Below are 24614 nucleotides of genomic sequence, written 5' to 3'. Positions count from 1 at the left end.
AAACACGCGGAAAAAAACCCAAAACAAAATCTACTCAGGAAATATAACTTTGATTGCTGTAACACCATTAAAGGCTTTTCAGTTTGTAATTGACAAGAGTGTGAACCTTTTTCAACATGAAATGCACATAAAAATAGTAGGAAAGTCTGAGAAATGATCCAGTGTCTGTGTCATTTCCAGTTAGAAACACACCTCCTTGTTGAATAAACATAAAACCTTTTAATTTAATATCCATTTTATTACGAGCCAAGCTCAGTCACCAGCTCGCCACATTGTTGCTCTAAACGATAACAAGCTGCACCTAAAAGGGCAGATAAAAGGGACTTTTCCCACTTCTAAAAATCGCACGTGTTAGAAATATGTGAGCGTTTCTTTTACTGGAAAACAGAACCGGATAGGACTGGATACTGTTTTGTTTTTTTTGTTGTTTTTTTTACCATTTGCGCTACCACCACTGTCTGATTGCATTGAAGAAGCAGATTTAGGCTTGTAGCCTTTCCTGGACAAAAGCAGGCAAGGTTTCCCTGTAACACAGTACTGGCTGGTCTAGCAGAGTGCTGTAATGACTCCACAGCAAATAAATCAATACGCTCGAAAAGAACTACAGACACACACAGCATGTAAACTAGCAGACAAGATGAGAAAAAGATATTCGAGTCAGCCGGTTTAAAGCAACGCAACACTTTTAAATAGATACCTGCAAACCTTGCACACACACGCACACACACACACACACACCCACCCCCACACACGCAGCCTGTAAATGCAGCTCTACAACATCCACATAAAAAAAAAACATGGCCTCTACTTCAATTACACTTTCAACATCCCTCTGTTTTCGCTTTCTCTCCTTCCCTCTGTTTTTCATCAGACCTCCGAGCGGCTCTGCTGTGGAATAAATGGATTACTCCTAATTGGGAAGTCTGAGTTTGATCCTTGACCACTCCCCACAGGCGCACAGATCCCCTCCTCCCCCCAAAAGCCCATCACTTCAGTCCTAATGCAGAAAGATGCTGCAATTACACACAGGACGCCGTCAAATGCAACGAAAATGACAGGCAGGTAAGACAAAGGCTGTTGTTTTACCTGCTTCTGTTACCATGATGCAAAGCAGCTGATAAAAGGCTGCATGAGGACACAAAGCCCTGAGAGATAAATGATAGCCACAAATCAGGTTGCCTGAGCGTGCGTGTTGTTTGTCTGACTGCATGTGCGCAGGGGCGTGTGTGTGTGGTTCTGTCCGTCTGACAGCAAACGGCCAATTACTGCCGAAAGTGGCGGGATGAGTTCTGCCAGACCTAAGCTTTCCATTAGTGCATGCCAGCCAAGCATGTGCGCATGTGTGTGTGAGTGTTAGTTTGTGTTGGCGTGCGAAGGGGTGTGTGTGCGTGTGTGTTTGTAAGTCTATGAGCGATGGAGTAAATGAGGGAATAGCGAGAGACAGAAGGAACAAGAGTGGAAAAAATGCGGGTGTGCCAGGTTTCTGTCCGTGTCGCAGCCAGTGCAGATGCATTCAAAAAAAAAAAAGAAAAAACATTCTTTCCTTTTTTTTTTTTTTGGTTCCTTCAAGCTACAATGACAGAGAATATTCCACACATCAAAACTGGGAAATGGACCATAAATCCTCAACGCTGAGGAAAATAAAAGTCAAAATCTGCTTAACTCCTAAAATGTACGATTTATTTAAAAACAGGCCGACAGAAACAAAGAGCGGGATGAAGTAGTGGTTTTCTAAAAGCAGTCTCGTCTTGCTGCAGAGGGCCTTCCAGAACATTGTTAGCCTAACTTAGCACAAACATCTTATTAGCAAAGCCATAAAGCAATGGAATTATTCTGAACAAGCAATTCAGGTCAAATAGAAGCTGGTTGCTTTCTGCCTCCAAATCTATCTAAAATATTACAATTTCCTTGCCAGAAAGGCATCTTGGGATTTCTTGCTAAGCATTTCCTTAGCCATCTACACAGTAAGCAAACCTGTAATAAGTGTATTGAAAATGGACAGTAGTCTCTTTCTCTCTCTCTCTCTGCAATGTGTCTAATGTAATAAGCATTTCCTCGAACCAAGCAGGATATTATTTCAAATGCTGTGAGAAAAAAAAGCTAATAAGAAAACCAATCCGTTTTCAAACTAAACAGCTTGATGGATAACCAACTGTCATTTATCTTTGGAGATGAGCAGCAAGTCACTGGGAGGAGGAGGCTTCCTTTCCATCACCCTAATCTTTAGCTTCCTGTTGAGGTTTTCCATTAGATGCAAGTCTGGACTCTGGCAAGGCTGCTAAAGAACAATAATGTTACCTCAAGTCAGAAATGTAAAATGTTTAAATTACTTTAAACCTAAGTCTGTTAGGACCACGAATAATCTTGGTTCTAACTATTTATATGCTCCTGCTCTTTCGACACAGATATCTCTTTAGTTCAGCTAGCTAAGCCAGGCTAAGTGCCAAGTCAGGCTAGGCCGAACATGCAGCTACTGCACCAATCTCTGCTCTAAACCCGCTTTGAATTTTTGGATGTGTCAAAGGTTTTCTGGATAAACTATTTATTTTTTAACTAACATGTAGAAGTCGGGAGCACAGCTGCCTCAGAGCAAGAAGGTTCTGGTTTTGAATCCTGGCCTGGATTCTCCCTACATGTTACGGCTTCCTCTCATAATCCACAACTCTTAGGTTAAATGGTCTCTCTAAACCTGTAAGTGTGTGTGTGTGTGCATGGTCGTCTGTCCTATGTCTCTTGTCCTATCATGGGCCGATCCTGCTACTCAGTCACCCCAATGGACAATGGACATATGTTAAGTGATATTTAGTGTCTATTTTGTTTGCCTGATTAAAAACATGGCCACCAGATGGCTCTTAAACAGGATGCGCAGCTATTTATTAGTGTTGCTATAGCAACTGTTGTGGGATTAATCATTAATCAACCTAGAAAATATGGCATTATGAAATCTATTGCATCACTAATTGGTAGTGAAGTACAATAGTTCAGCAATACGCACGTAAAATTTTTAAGATTTGCATTTAGTATCTGTAACATAAGACTCCAAACTGAAAGCAAACCAGTTAATTTCGATTTTTTATTACACCTGAACTAATTGTTTACACTACTAAACAATTAACATAAATGAGGGGGGGGGGAAAGGGCAGCAAAGTGGATTAGTTTGCACTAAATCCAGGATGAAGCAGCACTTAATTGGTGTGGGAGAGGAAACATGTAGTTTCTGCTTCATCCAACACTGCAACAATTTCCATGTGTGTGTTTCACAAACACACACACATGCCCACGCTCCCCACACCGACAATCCAGAGGAGACGGGATGCTACACACAGGCCCAGGAGAGACGTTGGATTCACATGGCTTCATATGGTCCGTCTCAAGTTGACAAAAAAACTAACCGTTCGAAATCAAATCAGGTCCCAATCAGGCAGGTAAACAATTCGACGTGAACAGAATGGCGGGAGATTCGAGTGCCTAGATAGTAGGTTATGAAGCAGTCTGCAGCCTGACTTGCACTGTCAGCTGAATGTCGCGGTGGCTGACATGCATTATTCAGCAGCATTATCTGCAAACAAACAGTGGCAGGTGTGGATGTATTATTTAAGAAAAAGTCAATTCCTGTTAGGCACGTGTCCATCTCCTACAGCTTGTGTGTTTTGTGTCTCTGAGGATAATCCCAAACATACCAGGCTGACAGACTCTCCTATTGATCACATCAGTCACACAAAGAGCAGCATCAGCCTCCAGGAGAAAAACGCGCACATTTCTCCACCAGCCCCCATCATCAGCATGGAACCAAGAGCGCAGAATCGCTTCGCTTTCACCGTCATTCTACTCTCACGTCGGCACCGCGCCATCACTTTCACTCAATAAGTTACAGCTTGTTGAATATATATATATTTTTAAACGATGGCAAAAAAATCGCAAAGCAACCAAAGTTGCCAGTCACCGGATGTTGCCGTCTCTGCCTTTTTGTTCAGCCGTTTCCTCCGACTCTGAGCGGAGTTGATGGGAGGATCTCTGAGCACACCTTCCCAGCGTGGCACATGACAGTGGCAGCATCATGCTGCGGGGGGAAACGGATGAGAGCGGAAAGGAGAACAAGACAGAACCGAGTCCAGGACGATCCTGGAGGGAAGTGACCCGTTCAGCATCCAAAACAGGCATGAAGAAACCCGTAAGGAGCTCAGTTTGCTGTTTGCCATAGCAACAAGGACACAGCTAGCATCAGGATGAAGGCAGTCTCATCAGATGAGACCAAACCTGAACTTCATGTCCAACATCCAAAAGGTTCTGCGAGGAGGAAAACTACCACTGCGCATCACAACCGTCCCCATGGCGATACACGGCAATGGAAGAATGATGCTGTGGGAATGCTTACTTAGCCTTATGGACAGGGGAAGCTGTTGATGGAGCCCACAGTCCATCAAATCACCTTCATTTATTAAAATGACCCAGTCAAAGCCCGGATCTAAATCCACGTGAGAATCTTTGACTGGAATTAAAATTAACAGTTTCCGCAAAAGTCGGATTCGCCCCCCCCCCTTACCCCATATGTTTCTGAAAATGAAGGGCTACTAGACACATACATAAAAAAAAAACTTGCAGTTGTACTTGCAGCAATTTCAGGGAGTCATTTTTCCCCCCCATTAATCGACGTCGTTTATCAGAATCTATAGCAGGAACAGCGTTTCCAACCTCAACCACCTGCTTCTGGAGAGTTTTGCGCATCAATTCCGGGTGGATTAAACGCTGAAGGGACTCCTAGCAGCAACAGCGTCATGCTCCTGCTTTTACATTAATGATCAGGGGAGGTTAATTAAGCCTCGAGTAGCTGAGCTGAAGGATCACGGGCACGTTCCTTTTTTTTGGAGTGTGCGTAAACACTCTTAACAGTGTTTACGCACACTTTTCTCCTCTTTAAACGTCGCCAGTCTGTGCCATTGGTGCGTATGGATGTATCCTCCCCCTTCCTTTTTCCCTCTGTGTGCAGGCGTGCGTGTGTGTGTGTGTGTGTGTGTGGGCGTGTGCGCGCGTGTGTTTTTCTCCTGTCAGCGGACCTCGCGGTGCTCCATGTGAGCGAGAGAAGAAAAAAAAAAAAAAGACGCAACTAACACGGGGCTCAGCAGCGACTCCCCTCCTAATGCAAAAAACACTTTTTAAACCCGCACAGAAAACATCAAACATGCGCACTCAGGACATTTTATTTCAGTTTCTGATTGTTTTTAAAAGAGACGGGAGGAGACGAAGAAGAAATAAAAAAGCGCATCATCTCTGACCTGCTGCCAGTTCTCCTCCAGGGAAGGCATCGCCGAGAAATAACCAGTGTCATGGACGAGTTGGAGTTCCTGGAAAATACTGTAATTCGCCAAAACATCCATGGTTGACGAGGAAGGGAAAGGGGGAAAGGTAAAAAAAAAAAAAAAAGACGGCAAAGTAAAGAAGTCCGGAATAGAGGCGATTAAAAACGCACTTCTTCTTTTCTCTTCTTTTTTTCCTCTTTCTTTCTCAGAGTGGAGAAAACAAACCACAAGAAGCTGGAGGAAAAGCGCGAGCTGGTGCAGACGAGCGCGCACCTGAGCACTTTAATTTAAAAAAAAAAATCGAGAAACGGCAACGTGGGTAGAAAGTGTGTGTTATTTGATCTTTGTCAGCGCAATCCCCGCTCGCTCTCTCTCTCTCTCTCTACTCCTCCAGCTCGCTCTGTCACGCCTTCTCTCCTCAATCCGGGGGTGCCAGATCTATTTCCGCATTGCCAGATTGCCGATCGGGCTCCGTCCGAAGCTGCCAGGTTGCCAGGTTTGCTCCTCCAGCAGCAGACTGTACCCCGGCGCGGAGAAGCGGACGGGAGTTCAGGAGGAGGAGGAGGAGGGGTGGGAGGCGAGAGGCGGAGCCACCTTGTCACTCAATTTCATGCGTGACCTTATAAGGCAAATAGGGTTGATGATGTCACTCTTGTCCAATTAAGGAGGCGCTGAGACAGAGGGAGCGGGCGGGGCTTTGAGGGACGCAGCCGCGCCATTGGCTGCGTGGGGACGTCGGTCTCGCTGTAGATGGCAGCGAGGGGGTGAGTTATTTTTAGAGGCCTATATAAAAGCAGCAGCATTCCTCTCTCAGTCATAACAGGCTGCACGGGCAGAGAGGTGAGAAGCGGGAAGTCGGCGGCTGCGGCGCGCGCGACGAAAGTGTGAATTTGCGGAAAGTTGCAGGTGAGAGTCAGAAGAAGAAGAAGAAGCAGCGGTGATAAAAGAGGAAAAAAAAAAGGTGCTGGGTTGTTGTTTTGGAAGGCGCGAGCGCCTCAGCTCAGATCCCTCGTGTGGTTTTTCCTGTGGTTACGTCCTGCGTGGAGAGCAGCGACTCCGTGGGAGGAAAAGCTCGGCTCAGCCCGCCCTCCTGCTCAGTTGACAAGAGGTTTTTATTTTTGTTGTTGAGAGTGAAAATAAAAAAAAATGCAACAAAAGCACGTTTTTTTCTGTTTGTTTAACTATTCATTTCCCTTCCCCTCACTATGAACATACATATAACTGGAAGTGTTAACTCTCCTTTTCATCACTTCTGCTTTTCAGCTCCCAGTGCATAAAATTACCTTAGATATGAGCGATGGAATATTCATACATGACAATCAATAGAGCAAAAATGAAAGCAGAAGCCCCATCATGCTTAAAGTACTTAGAGCTCAAATTCCCTCTAATCAACGATTTTAACTTAAAAGTTAAAAATCAGATTTTGCTTCCAGTTGTTTTGTACATCACTGCAGTTAATGTGTAATTTAAGACATTTACACAATGCCCTGCGCAGAGCTCAATTCATTAATTCATGGTAGAAATGGATGTGACAATAGCTACCCTACCAAGGCCTTTCACCTTCCACATGGTAACTCTGAAGAAGCTGCAGATATCCATAATAACTTAATAACGGGACAACAATCAACTCTTCAGTCCACTATAGCCGCTAAGAAAGAGTAGCAAGAAGACAAGACACTGTTTGTAAAAGCCAGAGGACGTGTGGAAGAAGCTGCTCCGAACAGATGAGACCCAAAATAATAGAAACAAAATAACACTCTACTGAAGGTATGCGGAACATTTGAGCGATATCGGAGCTTCGTCACAAAGCAATACGACAACCTTAAGCATACAGTCTGACAGTAGATTGGTTAAGAACAAAGAACATTCATAGTCAAGGTCCAGACAAAAATCACATTGAGAACCACACTTCCCATCCAGTCTGAGTTTAGTGCAAAGAATAAAGGGGAAACAATCTGGCTATAGATGGAGATATACTCTACTGCATCATTACAGCAAAATGGGATTTTGCAAAAATATCCACACCACATTATTAAGTTTTTATTAAAAAAATAAAACTGTCAAAATGGTTTTTAAAAAGCATGCATAATTTACCAACGCACTTTACAAATTTGCTTAAAAAACTGATATGTTTTCAAACGGTTTCACTACATTTAGCCACTAAAATATCACGTGTCTTAAATGATGAATATGGGAAAATACCATAGTAACTATTTAGGCTCGTCTTGTTTGATCTTCAGAAATCTGATGACCTCTCTAAGTTTCCAGATTTCTCTGTATTTACAAACTTCCCACATCGACAAAAAAAAAAAAAGAAAGGAAGAAAGTCAAGAAGCCAATGAAAGGTTTGACGTGCGCAATTTCTTAAACATGTTTGAAACGGTTTTGTACAACAGCAGTAATTTAAACAGAAAAATGTTTAAAACGTTCAACAGAAGGCATAATGGGTTGTGTCAATAGTCAGCCAGTGCTGGAGAATCTGGCAGTCAAAATGGGACCCATTGAAACTTCATCGAGCATGCAAGGAGATATTGAGTAATTAATATAACTTTTAGTTAAATTTTATTCTTGAATTGCTTGCATACATTTACACAAAACTCTTTTCCTGGCGCAATAAGCGCTCTGCATGGCTTGTTTTTTTTTTTTTAGCTTTAACGTTGCTCTTTCCCTTCCTAATGCGCACGTAATGACGTTAGGATTCTAATCCAGTGATTTATGCATCCTGAGTTTGCATTTGACTGAGAAACCAAATGGAAACCTCTCTCAAATGTCAGACATCAGATCCACATTTAGCCCAATAATACAAATCGTCTTATATCTCAAGCAACGATCATCATTCGCAGCAGGAATGTTCCATGTAGAAATTTCCATTCATAATTTGATACAGTTCAGATTGGCTGGAGGTGTGGCCCCAGGTTCAGGTGTTAGGCGGCCGTGAATTGTGCAAATTTTATGTAAATATAGTCTAAAACAGTCTGCCGGAGGACGGAACAGAATCTTGCAGGCAAAGAAAGGACAGATTAAAAGAAGCCAAACCAACTTCAAGTGAGCAAATGTCAGCAAAAGGCTGACGTATAAAGAAAAATATTGAAAGTTTTAATGTGGAATTGCTTCAAGAGACACTAAAACTCAATGTAAACAAAGTTGTAGCAACTTTTAGACGCCTATAAATAAGAGCTAAGCATGGGCTTGTTCTTACAATCTGACATTTTGTAGTAAATCTTTTTAACATTTGCACTTTGTATTCATAGCTCTTTGCAGTCTTAACCTCCACCATACTATTTTCTTCTTCGCAATCATCTTATCTACATTGAATGCAACAGAACGAACACCACCTCAAACCCTTTCCACATTTGTTCAAGCTTCAAACAAATATGTTTTTGAGGAGGGGTGGAGGATTGTTCTGTTTGCTGCTCTGTGTTTACTGACCGGGTGGCTGCCTGGCGTCGCCTCGTCTTTGGCGACCTGGGCAGGAAGGTGGAGGTAGTGTTGGAGGTGGAGTCTCCTGTGATGTTGGTTGGAGCAGGGACAAGGGCAGGCCATGTGGAGCTGTGGGCCGGTCGGTGGGCTTACCTTTGACCTCTGCAGGGCATAAGGTCTTGGAGGGACTTGAGACTGGCTTGTTGGGTGGAGGTTGTGGTCTTTGAGTGAGACTAAAAGTGTGGAAGGAATTTGAATTAAGCTCTCTTTATTATCCTTTCACTGGCCGTCTAGGGCTGGTAGGGCTGGATTTAGAAGGATGTGGGGCCCTGGGCCACAGCCAGGTTTGGTGCCCTATCCCCAAAAGTAAATTTGTTAAACTAATGCAAATCACAGTGCATTTATAGGTAGATCTATACATCAGCGGACATGAATTAATGCGTTCACTGGACTGTGGCTCCACTTTGTTTCTAAAAAAAATGTATTTTTAATTTAATCATTTTCAAATACTTGAGTGGTGTTTATATTTAGAAAAATCAAAAACGCAGAGCTTACCTGTTTTGAGGCAATCATTTCTAAATATAGTACAATATTTGCAAAACATGCATTTATTTTTTTTTTAAAAAGTCCTTTTTAAAGTCTGGCCCAGAGGGCAGGTGCCTATCTCCAGCGGTCAATGTGGGGTACAACCTGAACAGGTACCCACTCACAGGGCAACACAGACAAAAACAACCAGAACACTTATACCAACGGGTAATTTGGTAGATAGATTAATTTGGTAGATAGATTAATTTGGTAGATTGATAACTGATAGTCACGTTTTTGGACTGTGGGAGGAAACCAGAGTACGCAGAGAGAACCCACCCATACACAGGGAGAACATCCAAACTCTCCACAGATTCACCCCAGGCTGGGATTCAAACCTAGAACCTTCTTGCTGCAAGGCAACAGTAGTGCTACCAACTTCCATCATGCAGCCCAACCTTTATTACAATAGCTGTAAATACAATCCAGTGCAACAAATTGCCTTCGGAGGTCACTCAGTTAGCAAACAGTCTCCGTCCATTTCTAGATATATACAGCCGTTCTGTGAAGGTTTGCTAAAGAACATTAGGGACAACCAGGGAACACAGAGAGTAGGTCAGTGTTATGATATAAAATATTGTAAAGGGCTTTGGACATTTTCCAAGCAACCATTCAAATCATCACCTACAAATGGAAAGTTTATGGCACCACTGCAAGTGTGCCAAAACGTAACACGACATGTTGAGCAAGAACAGCATTAGTCGGGCAAGCAAACAAGAGTCCGATAGTAACTGGTGGAGCATCAGGTTGGAAAATGTGTCAACTAGACAGCTGTAACTCCACAAATCTGACCTTTTTTTTTTAACTGCGTCAGGAAAAACAAAAGTCCTGTTGGTAATGTGCCCCAAGTCATTGAGGGGACAGCAAACATAGCTGGAAACTAATAACACAGATCACCATCAGCACACCGTTTCTATGGTGAAACATGGTAGTGGCAGCATCATGTGGCAATTGACACATGGTCTAAAAGTTCAGATTTGAACCCAATTAAGAATCTTTTGCAAGAATTGAAAAAGCTATCAGATGGAAAAAAAAATTACTTGGTACATGGATGTATATATTGAGACATATGTAAACCCACATAAAATGGAAAATTAATTAACCTATGATTTTTATTTATTTGGTTTAATAATGAGGGTCCATCTGAAAAATATGATATGAGTTTATGGGGTAGGAGTTCATAAGTGTCTTACTTCTTCCTACTCTTTTTCGAGCATTTTAATATTGTAGCACAAAAATGTGTCTTTTGCATTCCCTGTTCATGTGTGTTATTTTATACTGCTGTCATATTGGAAATAAATAAAAGACACATTTTGAAAGCTCTTATTTAAAATGAAAAACTCATTTCAATTCCTATATCTGCAATTCTGGTAAGAGATATACTGTACACCTAAAGTCTTGCAGCTGCACTACAGCAAAAGGGTGAACTATTGACTAGGGGGCTGAATACAAAATGTACAGCACAACCTCCTATTTTTTCTTCTGATTCCTTTTACTATACATGCATGTACTCCCCTTTCTTATGTCGTATCTATTGGATAATACACTAATTAGTTGAGGTTTGCGGTTTGACAGCGTGTAAATGTTCAAAGGCTGGGGATATTTTTCGAAAACTGATTATTATTCATTTTCCTCCTGGCTTAATTTCCTTTTTTCTTCAGTTTAATGTATTTCCACTGAATACAAATGCCACTGCCTTTGCAAGTGCTGATTATTAGAGTAATAACTAAGCATAATTAAAAGTCAAAATTTGAAACCCAAATGTGTCGCTAAAACAACGGCGTCATAAATGCAACTGCACCTGGAGAAAAACCTGGCGTCTGCATTGACAAGTAAACAAAGAGCATTAGCAGTAACAGAGATTGTTTCAGAAAGACTAAATTTCAGTTTCCCCGAGGAATAAAACTACTGCGGCGTCAAAGTTTTTCTTAAAGTTGGGGAGCTGTTTGAATACGAATGCCTTCCAGTCATCGTCATAGTGACCAGAGGGTTCTGTACACTGTAAAGCTCGGCAAACAAGTTGTAATTTTTGATGCGCCCAAGTAAATCAAAGAGCGGGCCGAACGTTCCCAAAAATAAGCCCGAAAAATGCTTCCACCTGTCTCTGTCTTATGTAACAGCCACATGACACGGAGGCCATTATGAGGATTTACGTGTTATTGAGTTCAACGCTCGCCGTGCGTTTCGCTGCGTGCTCGGGACTCTTCGCAGCTCGCGCTCAGCATTTTCTCCGTTTTGCCTCGTCTCCGGGGAACGGGCAGCTTTCCTCCGAGGACTACCGGGGGCCAGATGGCTTCTCCATCGACTGTTTCAGGACATTTCCCCCATTGATTCTTTTCTTTTACAGCTCAGGCTGCCACTAAAAGAAGGTAAGAGCTGGGGAGGCAGAGAGAGAGAGAGTAGAGGGGCCAGGTCAATCGATATACTACTGTCTGCCAATGAAAGGACAATGGGAAGATTTACATGGAAAATGAGACTGGTTATTAAAGGAAGAAAGACATTTTATTCCTTAAATGCTCACCTTCCTGTAACTGTTAGAGCGAGTACATTAGAGGACTCCGAGGGGCTTAAATCTGCAATTTTATCAGCTAAAGTCATCATTATTACACTCATATAACCTTCCTCTCTTCCAGATGTTACCACTGCTTCATACCAATACACATCTTTCAAATACTCAGCTTACAACCTATATTCAAGTTTTTAAAAAATAAATAAAAATGCACCATCTTTACATTCATTTCTACAACTTGATCAACATTTCAATCTGAGAAAAAAAAAGCTCAACATTTTTCCTTGTTTTTGTTCATTATTAATTGTGTTGTTAGCACCTTTTTATCTAGCAGGAACACATTCTTGTAGCACATTTCTAGAGTTTTATGGTTCTAGATTCATATCACATCTGAGAGTATCAAGCCATTATGAGTTAGTTTGAGTCTTTTTTTTTTTTTTTTTTTTGCACCATCCAAATGTTTCAAACTCATCCAAGGTTCATTTTTGTGTCTGCCAATCAAATCATCAAATTGATGAATACATCTAAGCAAGCTGACTGGGTTGTGGCTGTGATGAGCTGACACTGCAGAACCTGAGAGTAAATTGTAAATGATTATTGGACTGCACTTATAGAGCAGTTAGTTTCCCCGTTTGTTTAGCCTCCCTAAACGCTTCCAAAAACAAATGAGACAAAAAAAATTAATAAATAAAAAATCAAAGAGTAGGGAGCAATTCAAGCTGAGAGCGTCCCCAGAACCAGAACCAGAACCAAACATGGGGGAGCAGCATTCAGCTTCTATGGGCCACAAATCTGGAACAGACTTCCAGAAAACTGCAAAGCAGCCGAAACATTGAGCTCTTTAAGAGCTCAAGACTAAAAACCCGCCTGCTTTTGAACCATAATAAATGAAACACTGACCAATATATTTGATGTGTACACATCAAAATACAATGTTTGTTAAATTGTTAAAAGTACGATGTTTTCTTCATAACCTTTCTAACTAGCTGCTGAAATGTGCAATATAAATAATGATTGATTGAAAAGATGTGATACTGCGGGACAAAGAGAAAATCTGAAAAAAACCCCTGAAAACTTCCAGATTTCACAAATGTTAACAGTAGGCTAAACTGTAGTGGAAATGTATGTCTATCTACATATATAATGTCCCACCAAGGTTGAGAAAAACACTTCAAATTGGTGACTCGTGTCAATGGAGTAGATCAGGTCATGTACATTGGTGCTATTTGCACCGACATAAAACAAGCAAACACTTTGCCTTCCTTCTGTGGCTCATCAGGTGTGTAAAGGAGAAAGGGAAAATGAGAGAAATTATTAAAAAGGCACAAGAAGGATTAGGTCATAAGGAAAGAAAGAATTTCACAGTCAAATGGATCCTAAATTTATTTGGCGTTTTTCATTTCAGGCAAAATCCCAGGAGGGGAGAAAATGGGGGAAAAAATAAATCTGGCTGTGTGTGCGCTGGTTGTAGACCACATGTCTCTCCACCAGCTTTATTTATTTATTTATTTATTTTTTAAATTTCAATTCAAATAAGGCATAGAGCATTTTTGTAATATCACTGCATATTTTGAGGCAAATTAGGATTGTTGGAAAGGCGAGTCCAGGCCAGAAAGGTCATCAGATCTTTATAGTGGCTGAATCAGGCTGTTGTGCTGCACATGCCTCTCCAACGCCCCATAGAGCAACAGAGTCACACTACAGCGTCACATTACAGCGTCACACTACGGTGTCACACTACGGCGCAAACCTGCAGCCTTTAATTGTCGCGCATGTCGGTCCGATGTCGTGGCGTTTACCTCTATGTGACCCAGATTCAGTCTGGATTGAGCTGATCCATTTCATACGTCGGTTTGCCTTTAAGAGGACATATTAGAACACACATCGGTATTAATGCTGTAAATTTGATAACACCAGTAAAATAGTTCACTTCACAATAATGGAATAACCTCGATGTCCACTGACAAAACTCGGACTATGCTACATAAAAAATATAAGCCTGACCTAAACAAGGTTGACCCACTTCAATGAACTCAACATAACTGAACATGAGTCACCCGGACAAAATCATAGCAAAACATTATGACACAACAGCAACAAAGCCAATTTAGACACTCATCAGAATGGACATGTCTGGAGCAAACTCGTAGATAACTTGGAATGTTGGAGGACGTGATATCAGGACGTCTCACCGCTGATACCCGGGATATTCGTCTCCTTTTCGTTAGCCCCGGTAGCTTAGCCTCCTCGCGTTGTTTACAGACAGTAAAACAGTGAAACGAAAGTCCGTTTTCCATCTTTTTACCGTTTCGGTTGTGTCATTAGACATTACATCCAATAACGCAGCAAGTTCGAACCATTGCTAAATCATTTTAAGTAAGTTGGATTCAAAAATTCAAAATATCTGTCAGACAGTCGTTTTGTCGGTTATGTATATGGCCTCACAAGATGGCGCTCATATCCTTACGCCTAGAGCAGTGACGTCACGTTCCAAAGCTCTAATCGCGGCTTTTCTTCTGACTCAAAATGGCGTCTCAATATGTCTAGACTTTTCTTGCCGTCATCTGGCGCTTCATAGAGAATTAGCATTAGCCTCTTATCATCCAAACAACTACACAGTTCTGCATACGCCAGTTGGTTTTTCCTATCGATGTCCGGGAGCTTCTTGTACATCAGCTCCCGTTGCTAGCTCACTTCCCAGGATAGCGTTCCCAAACTTTACCATGCCAAGGCCCCCCTACACCAGTACATTTTCAGCTGAGGCCCCCCCTCATATGAAACATGCGTAAACACTCATGTGTAAGCTATAGCGACAGAATTAAAAAATGAGTGAACAAACCATCTAAATAAAAACACATTTATTTTGTAAAGATGAAGTCACAATTATATTTTATTAACCTTTAATTCATTAATTTAATGAATAACATATAACAATAACATAGGCCCACCACTTTAATTTCAATAACCTTTTTTTAAACGATGAACCTCTTTATACGTTGCAAAAACAGAAAGATTTGTGAACAAAATAAAAGTTTGTCCAAAATTAAACATGCAGGCATTTTATATAATGCAGGCCTAACAACAAATGTAGGCTACATGAGAGAGAGAGACAGACACATACCAGGCAGGTATAATCAGCTGAGCAGTAAATATTAATAGGAGGCAAGCAAGAGCAGAACAGTATTTCCTCTGCAAACTTTTCTCCTTGAAGGTACCTAACATAGACCAGCAGTTGCGCTGCATCAGCCACATCAGTGCTTTCATCCAGTTGCAATGCGAAATAGTCACTTGCTCGTACCTGGTCCAAAAGTTGATTAGAAACGTCCCCTGCCATGTCACTTATTCGTCTACACACCGTGTTGTCCGAAAGTGGTATAGCATCCATTTTCTTGGCCGCGTCCTCGCCAAGCATTTCCCGAACCATGTCTTTGCTTGCTGGAAGTAAGAAACCTTCTCCGTCGGTGTGGGGCTTCTTTGCCCGAGCTATGTGGTACGATGCCGCATAGGATGCTCTCATTGCTCTCGGGACGTTAGCTTGCTGCACAAATGTTGTCGTCTGCTTCGTTATTTGTTCCTCCTTGCGTTTGAAATATTCCACTGACTTTTCAGCCTCCGCTGGATGTTTCTGTCGTAAATGCCGTTTAGGTTTGGACGGTTTGAAGCACTCGTTTGAAAGAATTTCGAGGCATGGCACACATTTAGGGCACTCCTGTCCATTTTTGTGTGTGACCGTAAATCCATAGTTAATATCGTCCTTTTCATACTTCCTCCACTTTTTTGGCCAGTTGCAGCTCCTCTGTGTTTGATCAGATGTTTGTGGATTGGTGGGGTCTTCGCCAGGTCCTTTTCTTTTCAAAAACTTGTCCATGTTAACATGTTTGCCTGCTATCTGTTTAGCACTATTATTTTCACGAAGCTAATGTCGGCGCAAGGCTAGTCAGGTTTGTTTACAGTGCGTCATGGTCATGGCTATGCCAACCAGTTAGAAAGAGATGCGTTATTTAAAAATATTATTTGTAAGCTTCATGTGAATGATTTTCATAATGCAGTTATACCCAGACAGGAATATTTTAATTATTTTGATTCAATAAAATTATTTCATGTATAACTTTTATTTTTTTTCTCCATCTTCCCGCGGTCCCCCTGGCGCCCCCTTGCGGTACCACTTTGAAAACCACTGTGGTAGCGGGCTTCGTCTCCGTGAAACCGCGGCGGAAATCCCCTTCCGTGCACTGCCATACTCGGAACTTGCCTGGGCCCATAACCTGTTGGTTCTTCTGCAGCGGATCTCCTATTATTTCCACTGATGAAAGACACTTTGCGGACACATCTGCGCAGAATCGCGGTACCGCGGCTGCGCAGATGATCCATTTTCTGTTTTTAAGATCGTTAGTAAGTTCGGTTATTGAAGTAATCTGAAAACAACCCTGCCTGTTTTTACTGCTGCTGTGTGTCAGTCCTGTCTCAGTCGCGCTACAACATGAAGAGCGTTTACTGGAGGATTCCTTCTCAGCCTCAGAGCCTCTAAAACATGGAAACTTTCACTTTTCCTCCTTTAAATTAGACATTATTTCTCTGAGATGCACACAGCTGTTGACATACCTAGCAACGGTTGCTAAGCTGACTCAACCTGCTTGGATGGAATCTGGTCTGTTATGACATCACAGAGATATATATGACATCACAGAGATATATCACAGATTTCAGACAGTAACTCTTTACTTCTGCTACTTTCTTTAAGAGACACAGCTGGAGTTTGGTGAGAGATCGAGATAGTTTGTGATATAAACAAAATAGTTATTTAATTGTCCTAGAGTTTGTTTTACATTGTAAATCCAAGAAGCCATGAGCCACACAAAGAATGGGAGCCAGCAGTTTAATGTAAACCTGATACCAGACAACCTTGAGAAATTAGACTCTGAGGTGACAACAGACGAGACATTTGACAGCAATCCTGTTTCTGAAAACGAGGAATCAGACTTGAAGATGGTGGATGAATTCATTTTGGAGGAACTTTCGAATTCCACTAATGAAGATGATTTGATCTCGACTGAAAGGGAATCAGCTATAAAGATGGTGGATGAATTTATTTTGGAGGATCTTTCAAATTCCACTAATGAAGATGACTTGATCTCTAATGAAAGGGAACCAGATATAAAGATGGTGGATGAATTTATTTTGGAGGAGTTTTCAGATCCGACAAAGGCAACTCATCTTACGTTGAAGGAAAAGGAGTCAAGTCTGGAAATGACGGAAGACTTAATCTTTGAGGTGCTGCCAAAGGATAGGGAAATGAAAAAGTCAATCTCTGACCAACACCGTTTAGAGATCCCAGGTAATTCATTGGATGACCTTCCACCAAATGAAAACCAAGAGTCTAGAGATCAAGCTGCTCCTCTTCCCCTTGCACAACAGAACAACAAAGCAGATGGAGTCGAAATGAAGGAGAACCTTCAAAATTACAGCAACGAACAAGGCAATAGGGATTTACCGCCACCAGAGGATGAAGAAACCACAGTACCATCAGTGGAAAACTTAATGTCAGAGGAATCGACCCACTCAAAATGCAGACAGTTAGGTGATGCGGAGCAAGAGTCAGTGGTTACCACACAGGTTGCTGAACCGCTGCCAGTCGCAGAGAAGGAGCAGAAGTCATCCATCATGCTGCTTGTCAATGCAGTACTTATCAAGGCCATAACAAAATCCAGGATAGCATGCACGTACAATCACCTCCAAGTCATCGTAGAGAGGTTGTCTGAGAAAATCTGTGCTGAGGTCAAGGTGCAAGATCTCAAGGACATTCAAAGTAGTCTGAACAATCTGAGCAAGGACATACTGAGAGCAGTCCCAAAAAAATTAGACTGCTCAAAAAAAGATGTTCTTTTACTGTTGGGTTTAAACTGTTCAGCGGTAGATGAGGAATTCATTTCCATTTGCAAAAAGACAATAGCAAAACCAGCCAAAAAACCCAGCCTCATTCAACGTTTCTGGGCCTCTATAACCAAGGCTCTTCCCAATAAATTGTAGAGGAATATGATTATAATAATAGTTTAAAATTATGTTGTTTGGTTGGTTCGCACTAATATATGTTTAAACCTAACAGAAAGGGACGGTGTCAAATGGACTGGGTTAATCTGACCTAGAAGTCAGGAAGGAATTCAGATTTGGAGAGATGTGAAATAACAATCACTTAAATGTGTCTCTACTTGTGTACACCTGAATCAATTAATCAGGTTTCTATCGGGTTTGGAGACAATCAAACCTTTTGAGTCAGGTGTGTTAAATCTAGAGCACATCGAAACGTTGACGGACATCCACACATGAGGACTGGAGTTTGACACACATGGCATAGAGAATAGGGGTAACACCCATCGACTATGGGGTGATCACACTTATTACAACCTCAACATTAAATCTTTCCAACACCCAACGTTATGGTGACTCTGGCGGTCGAATAGGGATAATGAGGAGGCCACGGCAGTTTCGTTGTCTGGTCTTCATGAGTTTTCTTTGGGGGGTTCAGATATGGAGAAGGCTTATAAATTGTGTCCCTCAAAGTATTCAGTGGGAGTGCGGGATACCTGGGATGCTTTAACGTCTACCCAGTCCTTACACAACCAAAGAAAAAGCTGTTCACGTTCAAATGTTGAACTTGTTCCAGTTGCAGGTTGAATTTTCCAAGGGTTACAGACCCTATAGATAGTTTAATAGGACTTGATCTCAATGTATAATTGTGGAGGTGATGGGATCTAGTTTGGCAAACAACCAAAGGTTCATATTGGCAAACATCCAAAGGTTCATATTTAAGGCACAAGCTGTGTCTTCAGGCACATAATATTTCCAGGATATCAGACAGGCACTCTTAAGTATTGGACACTTTCCATTGGGCTGGGGGTCAATTTTTGCATCAAAGCAGAGAAATTTAAGTACAACGTTGTCCTTTTTCTCTGCCAAAAGGTGAAGGTCTTGATCTTTGGTCTGTGTTTGTTCAGACCTGACAATGCGATATGGTTTGCTCGTAAAAGAATGAGATCCAGGATGCAAGGAGCAGCTGAAATTAGCCTCCTCCACAGGGTTACATTCAGGTTTAGAGAAATGAGGAGGGGGGTCTATAGTGTGACAATCTGATTAGGATGCCTCCTGGAGACCTTTCTTTAGAGGTTTCCAGACTAATACCAATGAAAAAAACTAAGAATACCTGCAACCTGATTTCAGAGAAACACGTCGCAACAGTCAAATGGGGAAGAAGAAAAGGCTGATGCCTAATCTAATTAATTTGATCAGAATTGTAACCTCAAGACATTTCCATGCATTTTTATTCAAGATTTAATTACACAAACAAGCCTTTTCTCATTAGCAATGAATTCCTATTGTGTATTTTCACAGCATAAAAGCAGCAAAAATAATCACATAAAGTACAAATAATTGAGCTTTAGCCTGCTTCTATAATCTCATCAATCCACCCTGGTTACTACAAGGATTTAGTGCAGACATCTGTTTACTCACATGATTATTATAAATAGAAAACAAATGCAGGAAAATACCATAGTGGCGTTGCATCAACGGCTCATCGAGTAAAAGTCGGGTCTGAAAGCGGCGAGTCATTCCAAGTGTTTTGATGCCAACGCGTCCAAAATGTTCACCACCCATATTTTGACATTTTCACAGATTATGAGATAATTATAACCTCGGCGCCCCTCGGAGTGCAATGATTTTAATCAATATGCAAATTTTTTTTTTTTGTCTCAACACTTAAAATCAGACCGCATACCGAGCCGTGTCACCAGCCAATCTCTGTAATGCCGTTAAATCCGACGCCAAATCCAGGAAAATTAGAAGTCTTTTTCCAATTTAGATTGGGATGAGAAGAAGAAAATGGTAAATAAGCCCAGACAATTGATTGGAGGGGGAGGTGTAGCAAATAGGGTTTAGACTGCAGAAACCTAGACATTTTAATTCTATAGATCTGCAATAACAGTGAAATAATAAAATGTAAAAGGCAAACTTGCCAAACTTAAACCTTTTCGCATTTGGTCATATTACAATCACAACTTTTCATACATTTTACAGTGCTGATATGTGACAGACCAGCACAGAGTAAAGGACAATTGCGCTGTGGAAGGAAAGAGATTCATAATATGGTACTTTTTCACAAATAAGCATCTGCAAAGTGTGACATTTGCTTTTAACTCCCCTGAGTGAATAGAATCACCATCACTGCAATTACAGCTACCATTCTACTGAGGTCTGTCTCTACCAGATTTACACCTCTAGAAACTCAAATGTTTACTTATTAGCAGCATCTTTCAACTGCGGTTTCTGTTTTTGGCCGAAATTCTCAATTGGCAATAAGCCACCTGTCAATCGATCCAGTGGGTTTGTCAGCAATTGACCAATCAGTGGTCGCAGTTTGTCCCGAAGTAAACGCCCACTTACCAGGAGGAACTGACCCTCCGACAAAGTGCGGACAAAGAGAGTCGGGGGAAAAAAAAGAGTCTGGAAAAAAACGGTTAAACGTTGTCAGTGGAGAACATGCACTAAAGATACACTTCACCCAGAGCACTTAGAGGACGGGACAGAGTTTATTCTGTCTCCAAAGTCCAAATGGAGTCTGGTGAATGAAACAGCGATCGACTTTATAAATAAAATTAATCTAAATCAAAGTTGTCATCATCATTACGTTGAGATCTTCAAGGTTAAATCAAAGATTAATGCATCAAGCTGGGTGAAGACAATAAAAGGCTACAAATGGGTCAGTGTGTCTTTGTAAAGCAGTAACCTTTCAAGCACGTGGTACAGATATTCATACACAGCCTGACACACGCGATCAAAACACAGTTAATTTTTTCTTGTTTACATACTTTAGTGAGTTTTGCAAGCACGCAATGCGCCTGACAACTATGTGAACGATGCACAGACACAATGACAGAAAACAAGACTGATCAAATATTTAGATTAAATAGAATGCGTGGCAAATATCTTCCAGCAATACCAAGTTAGAGCAGCTGGACAGCCTAATAATTCCAGCAGAACCTCACATTTTGGCACAACATCGTTACGTCTAGATGCCCTGGGTCTCAAGGCCAGTAAAGATGCCGCATGATGCTGCGTGTTCCACAAATTTAACAGGCTCATATGAAACACAATCATTTCTTGCAAAGCAATTTAGCGCCTCTTATGTGCAATCTATTAATATCATTCGCTTGGGCTTTATCGTCAATTTCTCAGTTGTTTCCCACAAATAACTTCACAAATCTGACGTTTGACTCGTTTGAATTTTTTTTCTCCATCTTCTTTGCCTTGGCTGAAATACAGAAATGCTTTACCAGAAATCTCAAGGAATGCCCCTTATAACCGTGTTTGTCAGAGGTTTGCTCCGTGCGGATGGAGCGATCTTCTCTTTGCGTTATATCAATTGGATTCATGTCCGGGCTTTGACTGAACCACTGTAGCGCTTCGGTCTTAACCATTTTGCTGTAGCATTGGCCATGAGTTTAGGGTTGCTGTCCTGCTGTCTTACTTTTACTACATGCATGCTACAGAGCAGCAGACAACAAAGTCCTCAAAGGCTTGTCCAGAGAGTCTCTGAGTTCACAGCCAGTCACCCATAAAGCAAGAAGCACCTTTAAAGGCTGCCACTCTATCCGACGCTCAGTTCACGCTCACGAGCAGAAAAACGTTCTCGCTCGGTTCAAAGTTCACCGGAAATATTAACGCCACTTATGAACGCATGCCATTTGAACGCTTCCATGCCCGGTGATGTGCTTCGGAGGCGACGCGGGCATCATGTTCTGCTGCGAGAGTCACATCTGAACCACTGAGCCGGATGATCCGCAGGCGGCAGAAAACATTTCGGCTGTTAAAAGTGGATGCAGGGTGAGAGAGCAAGGTCTAAACCAAAATGGCTCACGGAAGCAAAAGTGAAAAGTTTTTTCTTTCAAAAGCCAATACCAGCTCTTAGTATTTTATCCGCGTAAATCGCCAAACCAAGATCCAAATGTACATCTGGCGTTTGTAATTCTGCATTACTGAGACATTTAAATACTGCAAGAAAAGATGAAGCCAAATTGCTCCAACGCCGAAACACTAAATGTTTAATGGGCTGATTTGGAGAAAGTTACCATTTTCAGGTGCGAAAACAACCGCCTCAGTCGGAGGGGAAACTGGATTCATGGCAACAGTTTTATGGATGCCCCACGAGGCTGAGTAACTACCCCAGGACTTTTACTAATACATGTTTCAGTGTCGGTCATTCGGGGACAGCCACCGTCACAACTCGCCTCTCCTTTACACTCCAGCAATAACTGTCATTATTGCAATATTTCACTTGTAATGTCACCGACATCCGCGCAATCCAAGCGCGCTCATTTCGCAACGTTTATTTAAATATGGACGCGCAGTGCATGTCTGCAGGCGCGTGCGAGAAAAGCCTCTCAGCGACGACACTACGCATCCCCCCCCCCGCCTCCACTTTCTGAACAACCTGTAATATTTCCTGCCTGCTCCCCTCCTCCATGTTCTCACACTCCTGTGATATTTTTAATAATGAAGAAGAAGAACTAATATATCCTCGAGCTGAGGGAGCGATACAGGGTTAAGCATATTCTGTAGCTAATTGCGCTTTCTGGTTTTTAATAAAGAAAAACCACACGCCTGCAGGCCTGCTTCTGTGTGTGTTTGTATGTGAGCGTGTACACTTGTTTGTCTTCGCAAAATATGTTTCAAGCTTTTTTATGGATCAGTCAGAGGGCTTTTAAATTAATAACTCTGCCAGAAATATGTCTTGAACTTTGACTGCTTTTCTTCCTTTTTTGATCAGTCGACACAATAAAGGTCCGAATTCACCAATCAGCCTCTAAAATGATGACGTTCTTCTTCTTGGGACCAGTTTTGATATATACTGACCACTGCAGACACTTAAGAGCTCCAATTGTTAAAAACACAGAAAAACTTTGTTTCGGCAAAATATTTCACTTCCTGCTCAATTCATCCCACTCACTAACAGGTGCAAGGACTAAGAGATAATCAGTGTCATTCACTTAATTTGTTCAAACTACACATACATATATACAGTACAGACCAAAAGTTTGGACACACCTTTTAATTCAATGAGTTTCCTTTATTTTCATGACTATTGACATTGTAGATTCACACTGAAGGCATCAAAACTATGAATAACACATGTGGAAATATGGACTAAACAAAAAAGTGTAAAACAACTGAAAATACCCCTTATATTCTAGTTTCTTCAAAGTAGCAACCTTTTGCTGTGATTACTGCTTTGCACACACTCTGCATTTTCTTGATGAGCTTCAAGAGGTAGTCACCTGAAATGGTTTTCACTTCATAGGTGTGCCCTGTCAGGTTAATAAGTGGGATTTCTTGCCTTATAAATAGTCATGAAAATAAAGAAAACCCATTGAATTAGAAGGTGTGTCCAAACTTTTGGTCTGTACTGTATATGTAAAAATGTAAAATGTTAGTTAACTTTTGGGATCACCGGGTTTCATTGTATACATTTTTGCTTAAATTGCAGACAGATTTGAAAAAAGGACGAATACTTTAGTGGTTGAAAGCAGAGCTATAAGTGTCTAAAAACATGATATGAAATGAAACAACAAAGCAGAACTAATATGACTGACAATAAGAAAGGCTTTGTGGAAAAATCAAAAATCGTAATCCAGAGCAAAACTTTGAAAAAAGAGAAATAGATATTGGTGAAGCCTGCATGCATTACTCACTGGAAACATATGGTCAAACCGTAGAAGAAAACAAGATGAGCCAAACTACTTTTACAGGTGTCTTATTTTTTTTCACATAACATTTTCTTGGTCAGCAAAAGCGTTTCATCACTATATATTAGACTAATCAAGTTTAGGTAACGTATTACTAAAGGACAGAATAAAAAGCGAGAGAAAAACTAACGTAAAATTATTTCCCCTCTTTAGTGAATGTGGAAGACGTACTCGTTCCCTTATCTTTATTTTTTGCCGGAAGAGATTTGTTGAACTTTTATGGAAGATGGTAAACCTGTTGGTCTTTATGTGGATTTAAGTCGCGGCTTTATCGTGAGCGAAAGCTATGAAACAATAGGAAAGAAAGACAAGTGTGGGAAAGGAAAGGCCATCAAAGTGAATGGTGGGTGGATGTTGGATAGTTGAAGAGCCCGCCGAGACATTATGTTCTTTATGAAGCCATAAAACAAAAGGCTGCTGCCTTCCCCTTCATCCCATCATCACAATGACCTTCATTTGATGACCGGCTCTGTTCGCTGGCTTTGTAAAGGCCAACATAATGGATGTTTATACATACCAGACATGCAGCTGCGCAAATAACATCATCACCGTTGTAGTGCCACATCAAACTGGACAGTAATCTGCCTCGGGCTCCAGGTTTTTTTTTTATTTATCTATTTCTTTATGATTGACACGTCTGAATTAATCTGCTCATTTGGATGTGCTTGCGACAGGAATTAATTACCAGCCAATTGTGTCGAACATATTAATTTAGAGACGATTATACAATGCATTAGCCCAGGCACTCATTAGGCATGGGGTTTGTCTATGGAAATCACACGGGCGGAAAATGCGGTCCAATTTGCCACGCTTTGGCTCTCCGTTAACGTTTCGCCGTGCTTTCAGAGCTCCTCCTCCTCATTTCACATCCCCGGCTCCGGTGCTCTCCTTTCTCCTTCGGCAGCTGACGCCAACAAGTTTCACCGTTCAGTTCCTGTGGCTCGGCAGCAGGAGTGTGGGGGGAAAGTCTGGGTTACGAAGTACTGTCACACTGACAGGAAGTCCTGA

At 41.5% G+C, this 24614-nt stretch overlaps 1 protein-coding gene and 1 long non-coding RNA gene across 3 annotated transcripts in view; one reads left to right on the top strand and one right to left on the bottom strand.

Moving 5' to 3' along the window:
* klf7b (Kruppel like factor 7b) overlaps positions 1–5508 on the bottom strand; it is an 86613-nt gene extending 81105 nt beyond the window's left edge. Inside the window, exon 1 of one of the 2 annotated variants that reach the window (XM_032567204.1) lies at positions 5274–5508. In XM_032567204.1, the coding sequence (XP_032423095.1) occupies positions 5274–5375 (102 nt within the window). In that variant the 5' untranslated portion in view covers positions 5376–5508. The remainder of the gene's footprint in view (positions 1–5273) is intronic. The other variant, XM_032567203.1, reaches the window with a different exon arrangement.
* LOC116722858 (uncharacterized) lies at positions 5282–6457 on the top strand. Its single transcript, XR_004339845.1, has 2 exons — positions 5282–5403; positions 5507–6457. It is a non-coding gene; the product is annotated as an uncharacterized LOC116722858 (long non-coding RNA).
* The last annotated feature ends 18157 nt before the right edge of the window (positions 6458–24614 follow it).

The sequence above is a fragment of the Xiphophorus hellerii genome, chromosome 7 (assembly GCF_003331165.1).
Source record: "Xiphophorus hellerii strain 12219 chromosome 7, Xiphophorus_hellerii-4.1, whole genome shotgun sequence".
Classification (NCBI taxonomy): domain Eukaryota; kingdom Metazoa; phylum Chordata; class Actinopteri; order Cyprinodontiformes; family Poeciliidae; genus Xiphophorus; species Xiphophorus hellerii.
The sequence above is the reverse complement of the archived record's forward strand: the minus strand, read 5'-3'. Positions and strand labels throughout refer to the sequence as shown.